Below are 23,709 nucleotides of genomic sequence, written 5' to 3'. Positions count from 1 at the left end.
TCAACCAGGTATTACATAGAACTGATTCCTTTTGGCTAACGTTTCTTTCCTGCCAAAATGCTTCCATTTTATCTGGAGTGTCCTTTCCTTTGAGAGTACAATATTCTGAAAAGTACAATTGGCAGTTATTTTTATAGAATTCAAACAATTGTGGGTGCTGTATTTTAGATAAAATATGGATGTTGGGTGCTCAAGATGAAAACTTTCTCTCCAACATGACAAATATTGTTGGCATGAAAAAGGAGTTTAAAAAAAAATGTCTAAAATGCTGGAGTCAAGTTAATCCGAGAGAATGCATATGAAAACAACCCTAAAATGCTTGCATGAATAAGATATTACTAAGCTGTGAGATGTTGATCATATGAAATTCAAGCTACAACAATTAGAAATGGCTTCATTTTTAAACGTGATTACCATTAATACTATCACAATAAAAAGGTTGGTGCTGCAACAATAACTATTGTGAAATCCTGGGTCAGGGAGGTTTAATCGGCAAGGTTATGTGTACATTATCTGATAACAATATTGTTAATCTCTACATTATGACATGACATTACATTGAGCATTGATGCAACCTATTTTTCACAAAGTCTCTACAATGCGGACTATAGGCCATTTGGCTCATCAGGTCTCCTCCGAAGAGCACCCCATCCAGACCCAGCCCTCCCCACCCACCCTATCCCTGTACCCCTACGTTTACCATGGCTAATTCACCTAGCCTGCACATCCCTGGACACTATGGGCAATTTAGCATGACCAATCCACCTATCCTACATATCTTTGGACTGTGGGAGGAAACTGGACTGCCTGGTGGAATTCTGCATAGGCATGAGGAGAATATTCAAACTCCACGCAGCCTGTCGCCCAAACTGAATTCGAATCTGGGTCCCTGGTGCTATGAGGCAGCAGTGCTAACTACTGAGCAACCATGCCGCATTTAATTTGCTGACTAATTAAAATTTATTTTGTGGTAGTCCACAAATTATGGGTTTCCAGTTGTCCTGGGAGCCCTCTTAAGTTTTGAGAAGGCATATATTTATTTTTTAAATTGTTCAGCCACCTTCAGTTATGTGTATTCACATCTGTATTGTTATCTCATATTAGTTTTGTTTCTCTGAACAAGCTGCTTTCCATATAGCTAAGCAAGGTCAGCTATTTACACTGCTAGTCCTCGCCCACATTTACCTTGCCAGTTTATTTATGTTGTTTGAAATGTGTAGGCTCAAAAAGCGTACAGCTTTGCAGCTTGCTTCCAAATAAAGTTTCCATGTCAGACTGTAACAACTTAATGTTTATAAAACATCATTAATGTAATAAAACATCCTAAGACATTTTATAAGAATGTCATAAAACAGATTATTACACAGAGCCACATAACATTAGACATAATCATCAAAAGCTTTGTCAGAATCACGTTTTAAGGATGTCTTAGAGAAAAGTGAGGCAGAGAAATGTAGTGAGGATATTCCAGAGCTTCGTGCCTAGACAGTTAAAGGCATCACCACCAATGGTGGAGCAATTAAAATTAGCAAGGACATTTTAACTTGCTTTCTGCTAGTTTGGTCTGATATACAGTAATTGACCTTTACTCTAACTCCTCAACCTTCTACATACAAATGCACACCACAATTATGAAATCAATTAGAATACACAGTTAAGTTAAGTCATTTGAAGAATTAATTTCACTCAGTTCAGGAAACTTTGACTCTGAATCAGAAACTCTATTCGAGATGCGCTACAGCATATAATCTGAACTAATGCAGCATAAAATTTGAGAGCAAGGATATCTTTTTGGAGAACATCTGCTTATTAGGTGTAATAGGAATAAATGATGCAATGCCACTTGTTTTATAAAACACAGTTAGCATTCATCCTTAACAATACTATTGGGGAAAAAAGGTCTCATCTTCTATGATGTTAAATAACTGCTTTATTTGCCTGTGAGATAAGTTTAACTACTCTTTCAGGCAATGTTGACAATAAGATTATGAAGCATTTTGGATCATCCTTTGGTGCCAAAGATTATAAAGCTGTACAAGTGCAAACTATTTATCTGGGGGCAACCAAATTTGCAAATTGGAAAACTTTGCTCATTATTAAATTTTGGCTATAGTTTCATTTTTTCCCAAGGTGAAGAATTCAATAACAAGATGTCACGCTTTCAAGGTGAGAGGTGAAAAGTTTAAGGGGGATACACGCAGCAAGTACTTCACACAGAGGGTGGTGGGCATTTGCAACACGTTGCTAGCAGAGGTGGTAGAGTCAGGCATGGTAGACTCATTTAAGATGCGTCTGGATAAATGCATGAGTAGGTGGGGAGTAGAGGGATACAGATGCTGAGGAATTAATCGACGGGTTTAGACAGTACATTTTGATCGGCTCAGGCTAGCGGGGGCTGAAAGGCCTGTTCCTGGGCTGTAAATTTTCTTTGTTCTCTTTGTTCTTAGTTATAAAATTATATTACTGGCTGAAGTTCTGCATTAATTTATTTGAACAGAATTAAGCAATAACTTCTATTTGTTCTTTTTAATAGGCTATAATATGATACACTTTACTCCATTACAAACTCTTGGACTGTCCAGATCATGCTATTCCTTAGCAGACCAGTTGGAACTAAACCCTGATTTTTCTCGGCCTCAAAAAATTCACACTTGGAATGATGTTGCGAGGCTAGTGGAGAAGTTGAAAAAGGAGTGGAACATGCTCTGCATAACAGATGTGGTCTACAACCATACAGGTACTAAATTAAGGAGAATTTCCAATATTATTATGATAGACACACTTGTATCAGGTTGAGGGAATGGTGAAGTCTGAAAATAACATGCATAAATGGGTTTTCAGCAGCAGATGAGCTGAGATGGGGCAGATTGATGGACTTGCCAGGGTTAGTGTTGGCTTGAAGATGAGGTCACAAACTCACCTTGGAATCAAATTTGGACACCCAAAGTTGTGACAGACTGACTCCATCTCTGACTTTTGCTTGGGAAAAAGGGAAGGAATTATTAGTTAGGGAATGGAGTCTGATGCAAGGACTGAAAGTATTGGTTTCAGTCTTCCCATTATTTAATTGGAGGACATTTCTGCTCATGCGATACTGAATGTTAGAAGAAGTGGTAATTTAGTAATGGTGGAGCATTTTGAGAAAATAGCACTAAGGTAAAGCTGGATGTCATCAGCACTGATTTATTATTTTGCAAGAGGACTGAGTTATAATTTGCATTTCAAAATTATTAATCTTGGTTAACCAGAGATAGCTAAGTTCTTGAATGCCAAGGGGATCAAAGGTTAAGGGGAGAAAGTGGAAAAATGGGGTTGAAAAACCTATCAGCCATGATCGAATGGCAGAACCGTTCCAATGGACAGAATGGCCTAATTTCTGCTCCTATGTCTTATGGCCTTAAGCCAGATAAAGGAACTGAGAATTGAGAGTTCTGATGAAGAGTCATACTGGACTTGAAATAATAACTCTGTTTCTCTCTCTATAGATGCTGCCAGACCTGCTGAGTTTCTCTAATACTTTGTTTTTATTTCGATTTAAACATTTAATTTTTTTGTGTTGTACATCTATGTTTATTGGAAAAAATTGTCACTTGATGTCATTCTATCTTCTTATACTTTAAAGCATCATTTGTATGTCTAATCCACAGAAACTAACAATATTGCTGAAATAAGACTTGTTTTGTCAAAGATTTTTATCTTGAGCTGATTATGCAAATTCAGCAAGAAATTTAAAAGTTAAACAACATTTATGCTGAGAGAGGAGAGTGTTGATTGGTTGGTAAGTGATAGGTCGAGGTGTTGCCATGGTGAATGCACTAGTTATTGATAACTGACAGCTGCCAAGCTTTGTTTAAAGTTTTAACCAGAAAGGTTGATTGCTCAAGACATTGTTCTGATGAGTGCAGGATAAAAGAACTTGACAAATACTTTTTTTTTCAACAATACTCAAGTCCTGGACTTAAAAACCTACTATTTGAAGCTATTATTGGAAACCTTTCTTTTTATAATTTTTGGGGCTTAAACAAACCTTTTCTCTAAATAAAAAATTAAGTCTCATTGTATTTACAATTTAGATATTTCAAAATTAATTGTGAAGAGTTTTTTTGTACTAGTTCCGGTTATTAGATCTAGAATAAAGTTGCACTGCAAAAATCCAAAGTTTGTAGTTCATTGTATTGCCTTCACACCTTCATTTCATAGTATATACAATCTGAAAGTAAGACTTGCATTTATTTGTTTATTTCATAACTTTAGGACAACATTAGGCATAAATTGTCCTGGGAAGTTCTATTGTTTTAATGAAGGAGACGTATGAATATAACAAATATATCAATTAGGAGCAAGATTAGAAACATGGTTGACAATTTTCACTTGGCAAGATCTCGAGCAGCTTTTTGGAATTATGTCTGTCCATTGTATTTCCACATGTACTCATTCTCCAATGTGCTCAAGTTTTGGAGTGGGACTTGAAACCATAATCTTCCAACTAAAGGTAAAAATTCTGCTACTGAGTCAGTGTGGAAATCATGTAGCTTGAGCAACTAAATAAATAAACAGTTGCTTCTTCAACCAGTTTATCTTGGAAATCTTTTTATCAACTGTTTTGTGATTCCATCCAATTGTTTTGTTACTTTAATGTGTTGAGCTGTTGCACAAGTATACCCACTTACAAATTTCCACTAAATCCTGTTAAAGCTGCTTAATATCTGCAACTTAATTAAATTAACTGATTTAGTCTGTTTATACTGTCAGTCCAAGAGATTGCTGCTTTTGATTAAGATGCATTCAATTAAAAATGATAAACAACATTATACACTTGAGACTGGTGGCTGAGTTAATTTAGGGTGAGTGGTCGTAATGTCACTATTTTCTGAATTCTTTAAAACTAGTGAAAAATTCAAAACCAATTCAACCTAAGTGTACTAAAGGCGCCCTTGAACCTTGTATTTTCATAATCTGATTTGAAATAGCCATGTGCAGGAGAGAGTTTAAAAATGTCAAAGGTGGAATGTCATCTATTTAAAGAGTAATGACTGATTAGCAGCAGTGTACACTGGGTGATGTTTGAGACTCAACATTCGTGATGACGAGCCTTATTTATTTTTGTAAAGGTCAGGGTGCTGAGCATTTGACACTGCTTTTGAAATGTCAAGTTAGAACAGGCTGCACGATGAAGAATTAAGTTAGTTGTGCAATTAGGCAGTTTATTTTCAACTGAAATATTATTCTTTGTTCTAGTCCACAAGTACCTGATGAAGAAGCAGTTCTCTAAAACTAGTGCTTCCAAATAAACCTGTTGGACTGTAACCTGGTGTTGTTATTTTTAACTTTGAATTCTGTAGGAAGCATTTGTAGTTTGATATTTTGAGGAGTCTTATTCTTCATTTAATATGTTAATCGTATATAGTAACCTTGAAGATAAGGGTTATGTAACATTAATGCACAGTACTGAGAGTTACTGGCTTTTTAGTTCAATCTGTTAGCAGATTTATATTATTGTTTTTAATATGCTTAAGTATTACTGGGTAACAAAAGATTGATGCATTTTTGCCTTGGGTTCATCGTGGGCATAAATTTAAGGGAAGGGTCAGAAGAATTAGAGCAGATGTGAGGAAACTTTTTTTCTCCCAGATGATGCTGGAAACCTGGGACTCACTTGCAAGGGTGGTCGAGGCAGAAAACCTTGTAACATTGAAGAAGGTGGACTGAAGGGTCTCCTCCTGTGCTGTATGACTCTATAAGTAATTAGATATGCCAACATATACAAGGCTTTGGGCCAAGTGCTGGAAAATTAGTTTAGAACAGTTAGGTGGTTGTTTTTAACTGGTGCAGACATAATGGGTGGAATGGCTGTAGATATCTCTCTAACTCCTATTTGTGAATGTACCAGTGTAAATGGGAGCCAACCTTTATAGTGTTTGAGAAGCACCCTGATAGGTTGGAGAGTGAACTGTGGTTCGTAAGAGGCGTTGCTATGAAAAATAGAGTCTGACACGGGATGTGATCCAACATCTGAATATTTCTGAACGTGCTAAGAATTACACTTAACAACCAGTTTAAAATTCAGTTGGGCTTGCCATGTAGCTTTAACATCGTGGAAGCTACATGTATTAAGACAGAGGATCTTGAACTCTGTAGCCAGCCAGCGCATTTACATATTTAACGCTGTTCACACTTAACAAAACAGACTGTAGCCATTACCTGGGGCGTTGCTCAGGACAGTGTTGTGGCCAAGTCAATTTAATCTGTCTGGTTTAGATATAAACAAAGCTTGGTAGTTAACCTGTCAGTTCTTATTTAACTGGTGCATTCTCCATGGCAAGCTTCTATCGATCAGAGTAGATACTTAATTAATCAACACTCTCTCATATATTTTGTTCTCCTTTACGTTGGTATTCTTTTCATGTCCTAATGAGTAATCAGTGCAAAACAAAATAGCCCATAATTTTTGGCATCAATCTGCATTGTAAACTAGTCATCCAACCAACTGAGCTACTCTATATTTGCAGGGAAGTGCCTGTCCTATATTCAAATATTCCTCTCTTTCTACAACTAATGCATTTATTGACGTAAAGTTTCAAAGTCCTGCATTAACTGTGTACCTCCTGTGAAAATTCCCCTGTGGAAGAGTATGAGATTATAATTATCAATATCAGAAAACAGAATAGGCATCAAACTATTTGCTTTTTTTCTAACAAAGAAGCTATTGGATTGTGAAGGTTCTGTAAAACAAAACTAATCATCCTAATTTTGGCATTCAAGGCAGCAACTCATTCCTTTCTATAATTTTAGTGAGCTAAATACAAAGGAAAATAAATGTGGGCTCAAAATATTCCAAGAAGATTTAATGAAATAGGTTGAAATATCACAAGTATGGAGAACAGGTTATGGTTTAATTGTTATTTGTAATTGGTGTATCTCATTTAATTTTACAAAGGTTTTGCAATATTTTGCTCTGAAATAGAACATAGCAGAGTTAGTGCATTATGAATGAAGGTCTAGCTGATGTCTACCTTTTTACAGCTATAAGTTTTATAAGGGATAGTGAATGTTTGCTTCTAATTTTTTTTTCCCATTTACTCACTAGCTGCCAACAGTGGCTGGCTGAAGAAACACCCAGAATGTTCCTACAACATCTTAAACTCCCCTCATCTGAAACCAGCCTGGCTTTTAGATCGAGCCTTGTGGCATTTTACTTGTGATGTGGCCAAAGGGAAATATCAGGATAGAGGACTGCCTGCTCGAATTGAAACTGGAGACCAACTTAATGTAAGCACAAGGCAATTATTATCGAAGCATCCTTTTTTCCCTCAGAATATCTCTTCAGAAAGGTGTGAGCTGCAATACTAGGGGTGGGGAGAACCACAAAACAAAATGGATGCTGGAAGTCAACCAAGTCATTGACTTGGATTGCCCTCATTTATAGAAGGAGGGTGAGGACAGCAGTTGGTGGGGAGACAAGCCTGGCCATTTTTTGTCATTGATGATACTCCTTAGCCTAAGAGTGCTATAACCTTTTAGTATCCCAGTTATGGTTGAGATCAGCTAACTCACTTTGTGTAAGTATTATTTGCATTTGTATACACGGGAAATTTCCTTGCCTGGAGAATTGTTATGAATGCAGCACACGATCACACGAGTACTTAAAACATAAGAAATAGAAGCAGGAATAGGCCATCTGACCCATTGAGCCTGCTCCGCAATGCAATAAGATCATGGTTGATCTTTTTGCGAACTGAGCTCTACTTACCTGCCTGCTCACCATAATCCTTAATTCATTTACTGTTCAAAAATCTACCTACCTTTGCCTTAAAAACGTTCAACGAGGTAGCTTCAACTGCTTAACTAGGCAGGGAATTCCACAATTCACAACCCTTTGGGTGAAGGAATTCTTCCTCAACTCAGTCCTAAATCTGCTCCTCTTAGTTTGATACTAAGCACTCCAAGTTCTAGCCTTTCCTGATGAAGGGATTTTGCCCGAAACGTCGATTTTCCGGCTCCTCGGATGCTGCCTGACCTAGAACATAGAACAGTACAGCACAGAGCGGGCCCTTCAGCCCACGATGTTGTGCCTATCATTGATCCTCATGTAAGGTAAACCTAATGTACGAACCCTCAAATTTCTGTGACCATATGCATGTCCAGCAGTCTTTTAAATATCCCCAATGACCTCGCTTCCACAACTGCTGCTGGCAACGCATTCCATGCTCTCACAACTCTCTGCATAAAGAACCCGCCTCTGACATCCCCTCTATACTTTTCACCAAACAGCTTAAAACTATGACCCCTTGTGTTAACAATTTCTGCCCTGGGAAAAGGTCTCTGGCTATCAGCTCTATCTATGCCTCTCATTATCTTGTACACCTCAATTAGGTCCCCTCTCTTCCTTGTTTTTTCCAATGAAAAGAAGTCCGAGCTCAGTCATCCTCTTTTTGTAAGATAAGCCCTCCATTCCAGGTAGCACCCTGGTAAACCTCCTCTGAACCCTCTCCAAAGCATCCACATCTTTCCTATAATAGGGCGACCAGAACTGGACACAGTATTCCAAGTGCGGTCTAACCAAAGTTTTATAGAGCTGCAACAAGATCTCACAGCTCTTAAACTCAATCCCCCTGTTAATGAAAGCCAAAACACTATATGCTTTCTTAAACACCCTCTCCACCTGGGTGGCAATTTTAAGGGATCTATGTACCTGCACACCCAGATCCCTCTGTTCCTCCACACTGCCAAGAATCCTGTCTTTAATCCTGTACTCAACTTTCAAGTTCGACCTTCCAAAATGCATCACTTCGCATTTATCCAGGTTGAACCTGCTGTGCTTTTCCAGCACCACTTTGATCTAAGCTCTAAGTTCTAGTTTCACCCGCTAGGAACAACCTCCCTGCGTCTACTTTATCTATTCCCCATCATAATTTTATATGTTTCTATAAGATCCCCCCGCATTCTCCTAAATTCCAATGAGTACAGTCCCAGCCTACTCCATCTATCTTCATAAGCCAACCCTATCAATTCCGGTATCAACCGAGTGAATCTCCTCTGCACTCTTTCCAGTGTTATTACATCCTTTCCCAAGTAATGAGATTAAAATTGCACACAGTACTCCTGGTGTGACTTCATCAAATCCCGACACAGCTGCAGCATAACCTCCCTATTTTTAAACTCCATTCCTCTAGCAATGAAGGACAATATTCCACTTGCCGCCTTAATTATCTGATGCTCCTGCAAACCAACTTTTTGTAGTTCATGCACAGGGACACCAAGGTCCCTCTATACAGCAGCATGTTGCAATTTTTCACCATTTAAATAATAGAAAAGTACAGCACAGAACAGGCCCTTTGGCCCACGATGTTGTGCCAAGATTTAATCCTAATGTAAAATATAATAACTCGCTGCTCTCCATGTGCCTGTCCAGCAGTCACTTAAGTGTCCTTAATGACTGCACCACCAACGCTGGCAAAGAATCTACTTTGCTGTTATTCCAAGCGAAATGGATGACCTCAAATGTACCAACATTGTACTTCATCTGTCAGAACCTTGCCAACTCATTTAACCTATGCAGACTTTGTGTCCTCTGCATACTTTGCTCTATCACTCACTTTAATGTCATCTGCAAACTTTGACACACTACACTTGGTCCCTAATTCGAAAACATCTATGTAAATTGTAATTCATTGCAGCCCCCAACACTGATCCTTGAGGCACACCGCCAGCCACTGCCAACTAGAAAAACACCCATTTATGTCTACTCTTTGCTTTCAGTTACTTAAACAATTTTCTAATCGTGCTACTACATTACCCATAATGCCCTGCACCCTTATCTTATCCTGCACCCTCATAAGCACGTGGCACGGATAGTAATCCAGAGATTACTACCTTTGAGGTCCTGGATTTCAATCTGGCTGTTAACTCTCAAAATTCAGCCTTCAGGACCTCATCCCTCTTCCTACCTATGTCATTCGTACCTATGTGTACCCCAGCCACTGGCTAGTTCTCCCCCCACAATGCCTTGCAGCAGAGTAATTTTGGTAAATGACATTGATGCATTTAAGGTGAGGCAACATACATTTGTGAGCCAAGAGAGAACAGCAGCATATTTGTGATAGGTTGGGCCTTAAAGAAATGACAGGAGGTTCATGCAGTACACAGATGCTAGCAAGGACAAGTTGGATTAAAAGTTCACAGAGACAAGTAAATCTGTGATGGAAGGTAACTATGTTTTATTCTTTTGACAGAATCTTCGCACAATCATGTGGGAGGACATCTTTCCTAAACTACGGCTTTGGGAATTCTATCAAGTTAATGTAGACAAACTTGTGTCTGACTTCCAGGATGCACTACAATATGGTACACTAATTTTGGCACACAATTTTTCATTTTGAATTGCTTTTGAGATTGTTTGGGAGTCTTGATTTTCAGATGCCTTATTACTGGTTTTCATTGTCACTAACACAATTATTAGATAATTCAGTCACATGACCTTTGTAACTATCGAGGGATAGAATATTTGGACTTGCATGGTGAACTAATTCCACTGAAGCTGGTATTCTGTCATCCTTATCCTAAACGTGGAGAGTCCTTGACACTGATCCAGCTCCCTCATAGCCCACTCTCAGTGAACAGTATAACTGATATGCCTGTTCTAATCTGACAGCCAGGGCTCCCTGATTAGACTGGATTAACAGTCCCAATCAAGGAATGTGTATTCTATGATGTCCAGCTGGCTGCCCTTGTTATAATCACTACACGTGGCAGTAGAATTTGAAGAATATGTCAATATCTTCAGTTATCAAATTTCCACCAACTTAAAGCCACAATATACAAGGGAGGCTTAAATTCCTTAAATACCGTGGGATTTTAAAATGGCACAAGACAAAAGGCAAAAGTTAGCAACGATTTCTTTTGTGCAAAATAGCTGTATCTCACAAACATGATTCAGCTTGGTGAGATGAATTGGTATATTTTCATTGCATGCACAAAGCTCGGATATTTTAACCAAATATTTTTACTGTATCTTGTAAATTAATTGTATTAATTCAGTGTTCATTATAATAGCATTCACTACATATTTCTCCATAAAGTAACTGCTCTATATAAACAGCTTTAATTATGGGACACCATATTTGTTTGCAGGCATTCCTGAGCTCATTGATTTCACTACTCCTATGTAGATGAGCATTTCTTTGACAATTTTGAAACTTTATTTTCCTTGCAGCACCTTGCTTAGCCTGTTGGCAATGTCTCTCACATTTCCCTGACAGCTTTCCTCTCTCCTTTGCCCAGCCCCCAGTGGCCTGTCTGCCTGTCTCTCTCTTTCTCTGTCTATGTCTCTCTTTGCCTCTCCATCTCTGTGTCTCTTTCTGCCTCTATTCCCCCACCTCTTTCTGCCTCCCTCTGCCTCTATCTGGTGGGGACATGGAATGCGCTGCCTGTGGGAGTGGCAGAGTCAGAATCATTGGTGACCTTTAAGTGGAAATTGGATAGGTACATGGATAGGTGCTAAATCTAGGATAAATGTTCGGCACAACATCGTGGACCGAAGGGCCTGTTCTGTGCTGTATTGTTCTATGTTCTCTGTCTTTCTCTCTCTGCCCCTCTCTCCCTCTCCCTCCCCCTCTCTGAACTCCTCCAAGACCCAGTAGGATAGGTAGCTGCTGGCTGCTGGATTTCGGCCCCTCCCATGTTTGGTTGCCTCAGATTACTTATGGTGCAGAAGGAGAGTTTAGATCAGAGTGGTGCTGGAAAAGCACAGCAGGCCAGGCAGCATCCAAGGAGCAGGAAAATCGATGTTTTGGGCAAAAGCTCTTCATCAGGAATAGAGGCAGGAAGCCTGTAGAGTGGAGCGATAAATATCTGTGTGTGTGTGTGTGTGTGTGTGTGTGTGGGGGGGGGGGGGGGGGGGGTGTTGGGGGGGGAGTGGAGAGATAAATGGTGCAGAAGAAGGCTATTCAACAACAGTGTCTGCATGCCAACCTTCTCACTATTGGCACACACTTAACTAGCTGCTCAAGAGGAGAAATTACAGGTTGTTTCTCTTCCACATTTCCTCTGGACAAGTTCAAAGGTGAGTAGCGTGAGCCTGTAGTTGGAGGAGCAAGTCCTCCTTACCTTCTGATCACAGCGATGCATTTTCTCAGGCTTGCCCCATGAGTGAATAAAGTTCTGGGAAGAATTTGCCTGCTGCCCCCATGAATCTTGAATGTCGCAAAAATTATTTACCATGATGTATTGAGAATATTTGCATTTTAAAAAGTTTGAGTTTTTTTTTAATCCTTGTGTTTCTAAGGCTAACAATTGTAGAAGTTATTTTATTTCTATTTAAGGTGAGAAGAAAAAATGTGACACCAAGCAGCCTCTTAAGGTTATTCAGGATCCTGAATTTAAGAGATTTGGGTGTGCTATTAACATAAGCACATTACTGAAGCTGTTTGTGCCTCATGGGTAAGTTTTATACAAAATTTACTTCAATATAAATAGACAATAAATAGGGAGAAGTAGATTGTTGATTCTGCAGTTTAGAGTTTTTTTTAAACTGTTTAAATTTAAATTAACGAAAGCAATTAATGTCAACATAAAATTTAAATTAAGGTTTCAATTTCAGGCCAGTCATGCACTGCAGTCCACATAGCAGCCACCGGCCACAGAAAGTCTCTAATGGGCATAAAGGTCCTTTCTCAAACGCACCAGGCATGGACACATCAATAAATGAGGGCAGGAAGTCAGCCCAAACAAACCCCCTCAACCATCTGCTGCCTGAACCAGTCTGTGGTCATCCTGGCCAGGCTCCGGAGCACACTTACTAGGAAGCCCAATGCTTTGCTTGCCCACCAGCCCCCTGTGCCAGGTAGCCAAAGATCAAGAACATGGTGCTGAACTGTAAACAAAATTTGAAGAGCATTCCCCTCAAAGCCAACAGTATATATTGAACACAGACTTCTCAAGGCTGCAGAAAACATAGATAGGCTGGGAGTCCATGACCACTTTATTAAGTGGAACCTCCTATGTGCAACTCCATGTGCAGTAGTAAAGATATTTTCGAATCAAGTAGATGGGATTTGAACCTGGAACTCCTGGCTCAAAGATAGGGACGCTACTATTGTGCCACAAGAGTCCCCATGTGTGGTTTTAATTTTTACAGCTTATAATTTTAAAGGGTTTTTAAGGTGAGCCTTTTCGGTATTTGTTTCAACAAATAAATGTATGTGCATTGCAATGTATCTGAGTACATACAGTTGAGATTAATTTTTGTTCAATAACACACATTTTTCTGAGCTGCCAAACTGTCCATATCTTGCATTTTTAATAACAATGAAGCTTATGGCATTTGTCATCATTACTCAGCAAATCTGAGAGCAGCTTCTGATGTCCACACATGCACCCCGCCAATGTTATACCTGACTCCTGTAAAGGATAGTAAAAAGTGAGGTCTGCAGATGCTGGAGATCAGAGCTGAAAATGTGTTGCTGGTTAAAGCACAGCAGGTTAGGCAGCATCCAAGGAACAGGAAATTCGACGTTTCGGGCCAGAGCCCTTCATCAGGAATGAGGAGAGTGTGCCAGGCAGGCTAAGATAAAAGGTAGGGAGGAGGGACCGCCGCATCTGCTCCCAGGAGGACCAGTTCCAATACCGTACAGCCCAGATGGCCTCCTTCTTCAAGGACTGCAGATTCCCCCCAGACGTGATCGACGATGCCCTCCACCGCATCTCCTCCACTTCCCGCTCCTCCGCCCTTGAATCCCGCTCCTCCAACGGCCACCAAGGCAGAACCCCACTGGTTCTCACCTACCACCCCACCAACCTCCGTATACAGCGTATCATCCGCCGTCATTTCCGCCAACTCCAAACGGACCCCACCACCAGGGATATATTTCCCTCCCCTCCCCTATCAGCGTTCCGCAAAGACCACTCCCTTCGTGACTCCCTCGTCAGGTCCACACCCCCCACCAACCCAACCTCCACTCCCGGCACCTTCCCCTGCAACCACAGGAAATGTAAAACTTGCGCCCACACCTCCTCCCTTACTTCTCTCCAAGGCCCCAAGGGATCCTTCCATATCCGCCACAAATTCACCTGCACCTCCACACACATCATCTGTTGCATCCGCTGCACCCGATGTGGCCTCCTCTATATTGGGGAGACGGGCCACCTACTTGCGGAACGCTTCAGGGAACACCTCTGGGACGCCCGGACCAACCAACCCAACCACCCCGTGGCTCAACACTTTAACTCCCCCTCCCACTCCACCGAGGACATGCAGGTCCTTGGACTCCTCCATCGGCAGAACATAACAACACGGCGGCTGGAGGAAGAGCGCCTCGTCTTCCGCCTGGGAACCCTCCAACCACAAGGGATGAACTCAGATTTCTCCAGTTTCCTCATTTCCCCTCCCCCCTCCTTGTCTCAGTCGGTTCCCTCAACTCAGCACCGCCCTCCTAACCTGCAATCTTCTTCCTGATCTCTCCGCCCCCACCCCACTCTGGCCTATCACCCTCACCTTGACCTCCTTCCACCTATCACATCTCCATCGCCCCTCCCCCAAGTCCCTCCTCCCTACCTTTTATTTCAGCCTGCCTGGCACACTCTCCTCATTCCTGACGAAGGGCTCTGGCCCGAAATGTCGAATTTCCTGTTCCTTGGATGCTGCCTAACCTGCTGTGCTTTAACCAGCAACACATTTTCAGCTCCTGTAAAGGATATACTGCTGAAGGTCTGGCAGCTAGAAATAAATTAGAAGTCAATGATTTATGTGAACTTTTACTCTTACAATATTAGTCTCATAAAATCCAGTAAGTTAATATTTTAACTGTAGTGAAAGTTATTTTTTAAATTAGTTTTTCACCAAAGTTAGACTGGCCTGTAATTACCCATGCTGCCTCTTACTATCTCTCAAATAATGATACAGCTAACAGACCTCCACTGTACCTTTGGGTAGAGAGGGTTAAAATGATGATCAGAATCTTAACAGTTTCAGATGTATTTCATTTAGCCTTACACGTGTACTGACTTTCAAAATGTTAAACCCTTTCATACTAACACTCTAACTTGCTGATTTCACCCAATATTTCATAACCCTCCCACCACAACCACAATAACTGCCTTATTCCCCTCTGTTGTGAAAATAGGCGATTTGTCTTTTAAAATGTTCCAGCAGCCGTTGACCATGTTTATGGATGCCCGTAATGAAGAATTGTTTGAAGCCTGAATTGTCGTACTGTAAGGTGTTGAAAATCATGGCACCCGTAAGAAATGTTGGATAATTAAAAAAAATGGAATGTTTAAAGATAAAGGATGCAAATATGCTGGGATCCAAGACATCCATTTGCCCTCTCTTCTGAACCAGGAAAAATTGTACACAATAAGTGAAAAAGAGTCAAGTAATTTATTTTTGTTGTCCTGGCCAGAATGTCAAAAAAGAAATTCTTTGGCTCTTTTAGGTATTATTGCCTTACTGCTATTTGGAGGATCCTGCTGTTCCCTACCTTGTAACAGTGACTATATTTCAAAATACTTCATTGGCTGTCATAAAAGATGCTATGGAATGACAAATTCACTGATTACCAAGTTGCTTACTGTGAGCCATGAATTGTTCACGTTTTCTTTTGTATTTTCTTTTCATAGTAACAGTCCTAAAGAAATAGAAGAATGCTGTAACTGGGTCCGTCAAAAACTGGAAGAGTTAAACCTGGAACGTTATCAGGAAATACATTGGCATCAGGAGCAGGCAGGTTTTATTTCAGTTTTACTCCTGTCACTGAGTGAATTTTTAAATCAGCTGACTTTATTACTGTCAAGAAATTTAATGCAATGTCATGTGCTTTCAGGCTGTGAACTGCATTTTGGGGACTGTAAGTTATGAACGCCTGGCAGACTATGGCCCTAAACTTGGACCTGTAACATTAAAAAATCCTCTAGTGACAAGGTACAGTGAAAACCCCACTAAACCTAAGCATACTTAGTATGTCAGTTTCCTTGAAGAGCAACTTTTGTATGCCAAGATAAACTGGTAATCCATAATTTGACTGTCCATTCCATGGTTTCCTGAGATGCTGCGTGGAGAAATGAGGGACCTCTCTCAACAGACTTTAACGAGAATGCTGATATGATAAGTAATGTGATAAGTTTCATGGTCTGGGTCTCAAGTGCACAATTGTAATCTGGAGTTACTCTTGTCATCCACTCATGAAACATGTGGCTGCATTGTTCATGCTCTGTGTGAATTTAATTGAGCGCTGCTAGATGTCTTTAAGCAAGTTAAAGTTAGTGATCTCTGCCAGTGAGTTGTACTTTATGCCACATCCAGCACACGACTGTTACCCATTATTTTGTGGGAGATGTTGACTAGTATTGAATATAAAGTTAGTTGCCATAATAGTTACCATGATAGTAACATTGATTGTTTTAAAAGGCCCATCAAGCTCATTGAAGTTCCTTGTATAAAGCAACCTAGCATTGTTTCCTAGTCTGGCCTACATCTGCCGACAGATCTACAGTAACGTAGTTGACTCATGATTGGCTTCGGAAATGTTTAGCAACCCACCCTATTCGAGGGTAATTGGGAATGGGGAAACTATGCTGGCTTTTCCAGCAATGTGCAAATCTCATGATGGAGTTTTCTTTCAAAAACCACACAAATCTTAACTGCTCTTTCCCAGGATGGCTGCACCATGTTTGATGCTACTTTTTGATTTTGAAATACTTCAAGAATTTTGGGAATGTTCATGTTTATCATTGCTTTTTCTAACTTGTAGAGTATCATAATATATTGGCAAGTATCAGGCACTGCAATTTTGGAGAGCAGCAGGAGCCACCGAGTTAGAGTACTTGCACAATATTTTACGCTGTCCTCTTGACAACTTGTTAAGTTGCAAATCCACAATCTTAGCCTGATAAAGTGGAGCAGTAAACTAGGACCTTTTTGCAGTGCAAGTGTTTAGGCTGTTCCTATGATATTTGTCAGACTGCATCCTAATATTTACTTTTCAAATAAATGGATCAACATTTTCCTCTGACCCACAATATCAGTGCTAGAATGCAGAGCCAGGTTCCAAATCCATCCCAGTTCTAACAGAGATCAAACCCAATGTTGTTGGCATCAATCTAATCCACACTAGCTGTCTAGTCAATTGAGCTGGCAGCTCCTCAAGGAATCTTAGAACATAGAAAAGTACAGCACAGAACATGCCTTTCGGCCCGCAATGTGCCAGGATTAATCCTAATGTAAATTTAGGAACCTAACCTAAGCACCCCTCAATTTGTTGCTGTCCGTGTGCACATCCAGCAGTCATTTAAATGTCCCTAATGACTCTGCTTCCGCCACCATCATTGGAAACGCATTCGATCCATGCACAACTCTGTGTAAAGACCCTATCTCTGACGTCTCCTCCATACCTTCCTCCTAATATCTTAAAACCATGACCTCTTGTGCCAGTCAGTCCTGCCCTGGGGCAAATCTCTGGCTATTGACTCTATCCATGCCTCTCATTACCTTGTATACCTTGATCAGGTCACCTCTCTTCCTCCTCCTCCTCTCCAGAGAGAAAAGTCCAAACTTAGTCAACCTCTCTACATAAGACAAGCCGTCCAGTCCTCCAGTCTTGCGTCACTTTGGACCAAACAATTTTAGAACCATGGTGTAGTTCCAAGCTGTGAATAACCATGATAGGGTATTCAGTTTTTTTTTGTATCATGTAGCTAACGGCAGCCTTCACATGGCATATATTGGAAGTATTTACAAGTTGATACTTAAACTGTTTGAAATTATTGTGAATGACCATCCATTACAAGTTCTGGAGATTGGTTTAAAACAGGAGCTTCTAGGTCAGAGAGTCTGGGCAAACCTGTTGTACCATAAGGACTCCTATTCCTGGTCTAAATGATGCTTCAACTTGAAAGGGCATTAGTACTGGCATATTGAATCCTGTCAGTGAGTTGCCTGAATTCTTTCTTCAAAGAGGCTTGACACTGGGAGCTAAACATTGGCCTTGTAATTCTGCAACCTGGCTTTGAAATGTGTAAAGGTTTCACACAAAAACATTTTATATAGTTTTCGCTCATGTTCCAAAAGGGGAGATCTGCAGAAGATAGTCCCTCATCCGAGCATGTACAGCTGCTTCTGAAATTTATTAACAAAAATAGAATGCAGTTGTAATCTGGCTAATTATTAATTATGCACACTGTATGCTTTGTTTGTAACAGAAGTTGGTGAAGTTGAAATTGCATCTTGGAAAGTAATTGGTATCAAAAGTAATAACATTGCTGTGTATTAAATCCTACAAGCAATGCTTGCTTTCATAAGTACTTGGTCTGAGTACTTTTTGTCTTGAGTGAGATCTGCTAATTTTGTAACAATTCTATGGTTTGTGCACAGATACTTCACTTACGACTTTGAAGAGATGTCTTTGGCACAGGAGGAGCCAATGATGTATCAACCAGAAAAGGCAGTGTACTTTATGGCCCATAATGGCTGGGTGATGGGTGATGACCCTCTAAGGAACTTTGCTGAGCCAGGTGAATTACTTTTGTTTAGACAATATTTTCATAATAGTGAAACAAAAGGGAAAGCAAATGTAGAAATAGTAATTTAAAAATAAGAAATTTGAAAGCAAGGTAAAGATGAATAAAAGGTTAAGAGAAATGGCATATCAATAGTTCCAAAATGTTGCTTTCTTCAGTGAATTATATTAATCTTTCTTCAGTGAGGAACTCACAAAACCATTCTTCATTCCATATGAAGATCTTCAGAGCATAGGTTCTAAATTTGCCTTTGCCAGTTTAAACCCATGCTTCATTGTTAAACCCAAATTGCTGACCAACGATGCATCTTTTTATAAGAAAATTCTCTAATTAATAACTCACTCCCAAACTTCTGCGTTCATTACTGTTATGTCACTTTGAAGAGCATGTGCGAGAAATCAGACTTTAAATGTACAACCAGTAGCCATGTCGCCAGTTGTCAACCAGCAGGCAGTCGAGGTGGGGTTAGCAGAGTGACTCTGGCAGGGGAGCCTGTTTGGACCTGCGGGATTAAATGGCCTACATCTGCAGTAATGATTTTGTGTCTCTATTTGCTATCACAATGCTTTCTTCTTGAATTTCACACGCAATAATAATTTAATTGCCATTGAAATTGAGTAAGATACTGAAGATCTGAGCTGTTCAGGATGATGGCACTTCTGTTTTTGGAAATTATTATTTATGGACAATCAAAATATTTTCAAATCTTTCAATTTTGCTTTCATAAATGATTGGAATTTAATTTGAATTCAAACAGTAATTTTATTTGAAATTGGTTAATCTAATTTTAAAGGTTTATCTTTGGACCTACTGTCACTTGGCCAAAGCTGATTGCTTAGGTTGAATGGGGTGAAAACCTAGTTATTCAATTTCATGAAGCAATGTTTCACATGATTGCTTTAGAAAGGGCTCTTGCAAATGTCTTTTTTTAAACTTTTTTTTATTGTACAGGCAACCTTATTAAATCCTGCAGATTTACTTTTCAGATAAAAAGTGGTTTGTAATCAGATAGCATTACGTATTTGTCCCATAAGCAGCTCATGCTGATTTGGCGAAACTTAACTAATGTGTCCAGTTCAGGGCATCGCAATTTAGGAAAAATGCGAAACCTTTAGAAAGGGTGCAAAAAAGATTTCCTGCAACTGATCCAGAGGTGAGGAACTTCAACTATATGAAAGGATTGGAAAAGCTGTGGTTGTTCTCCTTGTGGAGAAAAAGGTTGCAAGGAGATTTGATCGAGTTATTTAAAATGGTGAGGAGCCCTGACAGAATAGATGGGTATAAGCTGTTCCCGTTGGCAAAAGGACAAGAACCAGAAGACAGCTACTAAGCGATTGAGAAAAGAATCCATATGACATGAGGCAAACCTTTAACCGATGAGTAGTTAGCATCTCGGATGAGGATGGGATTGCCTGAACAATGTCGTAGGTCCTTATGCGTATTTGAAAAAGAGAGTTGGATAGTTACCTGAAATGAAAATAATTACACATTTCTAGGAGTGGGTAGTGACACTACCCAAATTTCTTCAACAGCACAAGCATAGCAGACCAAATGGCTTTTTTCTGAGATATAACAATTCTATGATTCCATGAAGGAATGTGTGTTTTTATCCTGATGGTCTTTTCCTGTTTCATGATCATAAACAAGTGTATTTTATTTTCCAAGCCTTGAACTGCAGTAATTTTTGCGCCATTGTCAAAAATTCTGTATACATTTTTAAAAGTTATATTTTATTTTTATTGTAGGTTCGAATGTTTACCTGAGAAGAGAATTGATTTGCTGGGGTGATAGTGTTAAACTTCGATATGGAAAAAAACCAGAAGACTGCCCTTATCTTTGGGCACACATGCAGAAGTATACAGAAATTACAGCCAAAATCTTCTATGGGGTGCGCTTAGACAACTGTCATTCAACACCTATTCGTGTCGCTGAGGTACAGATTAAGTTTTTTATCTCTGTTAGGTATTTTGGTAACTCTTTAAACATGCATAATAGATATTATGAAAAGGTTTTAGGCTTTTAATTTTGGAGAAGTTGATATTTTCAGTTGTATTTAAGCACATGCAGTGCCTCTGCCCTCTATATCAGTGTTTCTGTAGGTGGCCTTCCAGCTGCTAACTGGCTCATTCCACATGGTTGCTTTAGAAAGGGCTCTTGTAATTTGTTTTTTTTTCATTTTCCTTTTTTATTGTATCGGCAACCTCATTTAATTCTGCAGATTTACTTCTCAGATTAAAAAGTGCCTGAAGTTTGTAATCAAATCGTATTATGTATTTATCCCACAAGCAGCTAATGCTGGTTTGGCTTCAGTAATGCATCCAGTTCACTTAAATTGTGCATTACCAGCCAATTGGTTCAGTGTATGACTTTTTTTTGAAGTTAGGGACGTCCAAGTTTTTGTTGTTTTCAGCTGCATGGAGTATCCAGGTTGGTAGTACAATAATTGCTTTATATCAACTCTTGGGAATCTTAAGTAAAATTAAATGCAGTGTTTGCATTAATTCTTACCTGAAGTTCCTAAAACTACTAGGCTGTGGAGCTATAACTGAAGGCTTAGCGAAAACAAGACAAAAGCATCAAAACACAACCCCAACTGTAGCTATTGGGTTTACAAAATAAGGCAAATAAATGCGCAAGAGACTTAAGTCTTCCTAATGTCAAAAGTTAAATATCAAAGTTAGGAAATTGTAGATGCTGTTATAGTTTGGATATTCTGCCTTAAACGTATGTTGTTTTTCCTGTAATTAACAATGTAACATGATCAGATTCTGTGGTACTTGAATGATTTCTGTTGTACATTTGCTGTTACAATATGTTCTTGCCTGATTGCTCAGGTAGATAGTCAATGTATTACATTCTATTTATTTACAAATGGTGTGGGGAAAAAAATAACCTGCCTCCTCTTTAAAGTTTCTGTACAGCTGATACGAGATTGATGTCAAAAGACTTACTTTAGGAATTTAATTTTGCAGAGCCCAAATTGTGATTTAGAGGTAGAAAAAGTAAACTGCTAGCAATGTTGGCAAGAAATTACATAATCCCCTCATGGTAGATTGATTAACAAGGTTAGATGTCATGGAATACAGGGAGAAGTAGCCATTTGGATACAGAGCTGGCTTGAAGGTGGTGGTGAAGGGTTTCTTTTCAGACTGGAGGCCTGTGACTAGTGGTGTGCCACAACGATCAGTGCTGGGTCCTCTACATTTTGTTATTTATCTAAATGATTTGTATGTGAACATTGGAGGTATGGTTAATAAGTTTTAAGATGACACTAAAATTGGAAGTGGAGTGGACAGAGAAGAAGGATACCTCAGAGTACAATGGGATCTTGATCAGACAGACAATGTGCTGAGGAGTGGTAGATGGAGTTTTGATTTAATAAATGTGAAGAGCTGCATTTTGGAAAGGCAAATCAAGGCAGGACTCACATCTTAATGGTAAGGTGCTGAGTAGTATTGCTCAACAAAGAGGCCTTGGAGTGCGGGTTCATAGCTCCTTGAAAGTGGAGTCACAGGTAGACAGGATAGTGAAGAAGGTGTTTGGTATGCTTGTGTTATTGGTCAGTGCATTGAGTATAGGAGTTGGGAGGTCATGTTGCAGCTGGACAGGACATTGGTTAGATCACTGTTGGAATACTGTATGCAATTCTGGTCTCCCTGCTACAGGAAGGATGTTGTGAAACTTGAAAGGGTTCACAAAAGATTTACAAGCATGTTGCCAGGATTGGAGGTTTTGAGTTACAGGGAGAGGCTGAATAGGCTGCGGCTCTTTTCCCTGGAGTGTCAAACGCTGAGGGGTGACCTTTATAAAGGTTTATAAAATCATAAGAAAAATTGATAGAGTAAATAGAGAAAGTCTTTTTCCCGGTATGGGGAGGTCCAAAACTAGAGGGCTTTCTTTTTCAGGGCAATAGGAATGAATGGGAATTCCGAATGACTCTTGGGGAAAAAAAACTCATGGGCCAAATACTGTATGATTCCAAGATTTAAATTTAAAATGGTGGATTCACCAATGGAGCTGCTACGGAGTTTGAGCATAAAAGGAAGTCAATATTCTGTCCACTAATGCCAGGTACTGTTGAATACCCATGGAATTAGAGCTGAATTATGCAATCCAATTCCTTCAAGCTGTCCAGTTTGTGGGAACTGGTCTCGACCTGACTTCAGAAAATATATAATGACTTTGAAAGAGCATGTAGCTAAAATTATATTTTTATCTATTCCCATCATGTTATTTTTGGTGTACTATTAATACTTTTATAATCATGATGTTTATTTGATATTGTTCTCCTTTTAACACCTTTCTCACTTCAACATCCACTAACATAGTAATTTATTCTCCATTTTGTTAAATGGTTTAACTTTTCTGCATGACTTTCATCATGGACTTCTCTTTCTGCCCAAACTAGGTTTTTGATTTTACCTTACTTCTATTCAGATAAATGTAATCTCCATGGCTGTTGCTTTCTTGTCTGCAGTACATGCTGGACACTGCCAGAAGAATACGGCCAAATCTGTATGTAGTAGCAGAACTGTTCACTGGAAGTGAGGAGATGGATAATGTCTTTGTGACCAAACTGGGCATAAGTTCCTTAATTCGAGGTAAGTGTGATAGTTTTATGAAGATAGTGTACTGATAGAGTGATGGATTGTTATCTTTATAAGCATTGAGTTTTGTGATTAATGCATTACAGAAATCGCAAACTGATAACAAAGCCCAGTCAGCAAATCATATGGAAATACAGGTCATTCTGCTATAACGCGTGTTTTGTTAATGCAAATTTTCTATAATGTGATTAATGAATTGGGGACACTGTGTTTCTAAAGCACAGGTTTTAAAATGTGCATTGGTTGTAATGCAGTTCCATTCTCATCAGTTTAAATAGTGCTGCTATTATGCGATTTTCTTATAACATGGGATTAGAACTACCACGTTATAGCAGAACATTATAGTAGCCTTATTACATGCACCATAAATATTACGTTAACGGGAAATCTTTATACCTACAAATTTCTGCAGTTGCAAAAACAAAGTGTCCCCTCTGAAAACATTTTAATTGTGATTTAGTAAATTTGAGTGGGTGAGGTGAGAGGGAAGAAAGGTGTAAAGTTGGTGCAATGAGACAAAGCAACTGACTAGTCTGTTTTGCAGACATAATTTAAACAATACTGCTTGACTCTTTATTGATAGTTAATGATA

At 39.5% G+C, this 23,709-nt stretch overlaps 1 protein-coding gene across 2 annotated transcripts in view; it reads left to right on the top strand.

Annotated features, from left to right (window-relative positions):
- The window catches only part of agla (amylo-alpha-1, 6-glucosidase, 4-alpha-glucanotransferase a), a 97,870-nt gene that overhangs the window by 22,472 nt on the left and 51,689 nt on the right, over window positions 1-23,709 (top strand). For both annotated transcript variants that reach the window (XM_060830569.1, XM_060830570.1), the window contains exons 5-13: window positions 2,534-2,737; window positions 7,088-7,269; window positions 10,233-10,344; window positions 12,321-12,438; window positions 15,616-15,718; window positions 15,819-15,916; window positions 18,365-18,504; window positions 20,256-20,443; window positions 22,988-23,111. In XM_060830569.1, the coding sequence (XP_060686552.1) occupies window positions 2,534-2,737; window positions 7,088-7,269; window positions 10,233-10,344; window positions 12,321-12,438; window positions 15,616-15,718; window positions 15,819-15,916; window positions 18,365-18,504; window positions 20,256-20,443; window positions 22,988-23,111 (1,269 nt within the window). The remainder of the gene's footprint in view (window positions 1-2,533; window positions 2,738-7,087; window positions 7,270-10,232; window positions 10,345-12,320; window positions 12,439-15,615; window positions 15,719-15,818; window positions 15,917-18,364; window positions 18,505-20,255; window positions 20,444-22,987; window positions 23,112-23,709) is intronic.

The sequence above is a fragment of the Hemiscyllium ocellatum genome, chromosome 9 (assembly GCF_020745735.1).
Source record: "Hemiscyllium ocellatum isolate sHemOce1 chromosome 9, sHemOce1.pat.X.cur, whole genome shotgun sequence".
In the NCBI taxonomy this organism is placed as follows: domain Eukaryota; kingdom Metazoa; phylum Chordata; class Chondrichthyes; order Orectolobiformes; family Hemiscylliidae; genus Hemiscyllium; species Hemiscyllium ocellatum.
The sequence above is the reverse complement of the archived record's forward strand: the minus strand, read 5'-3'. Positions and strand labels throughout refer to the sequence as shown.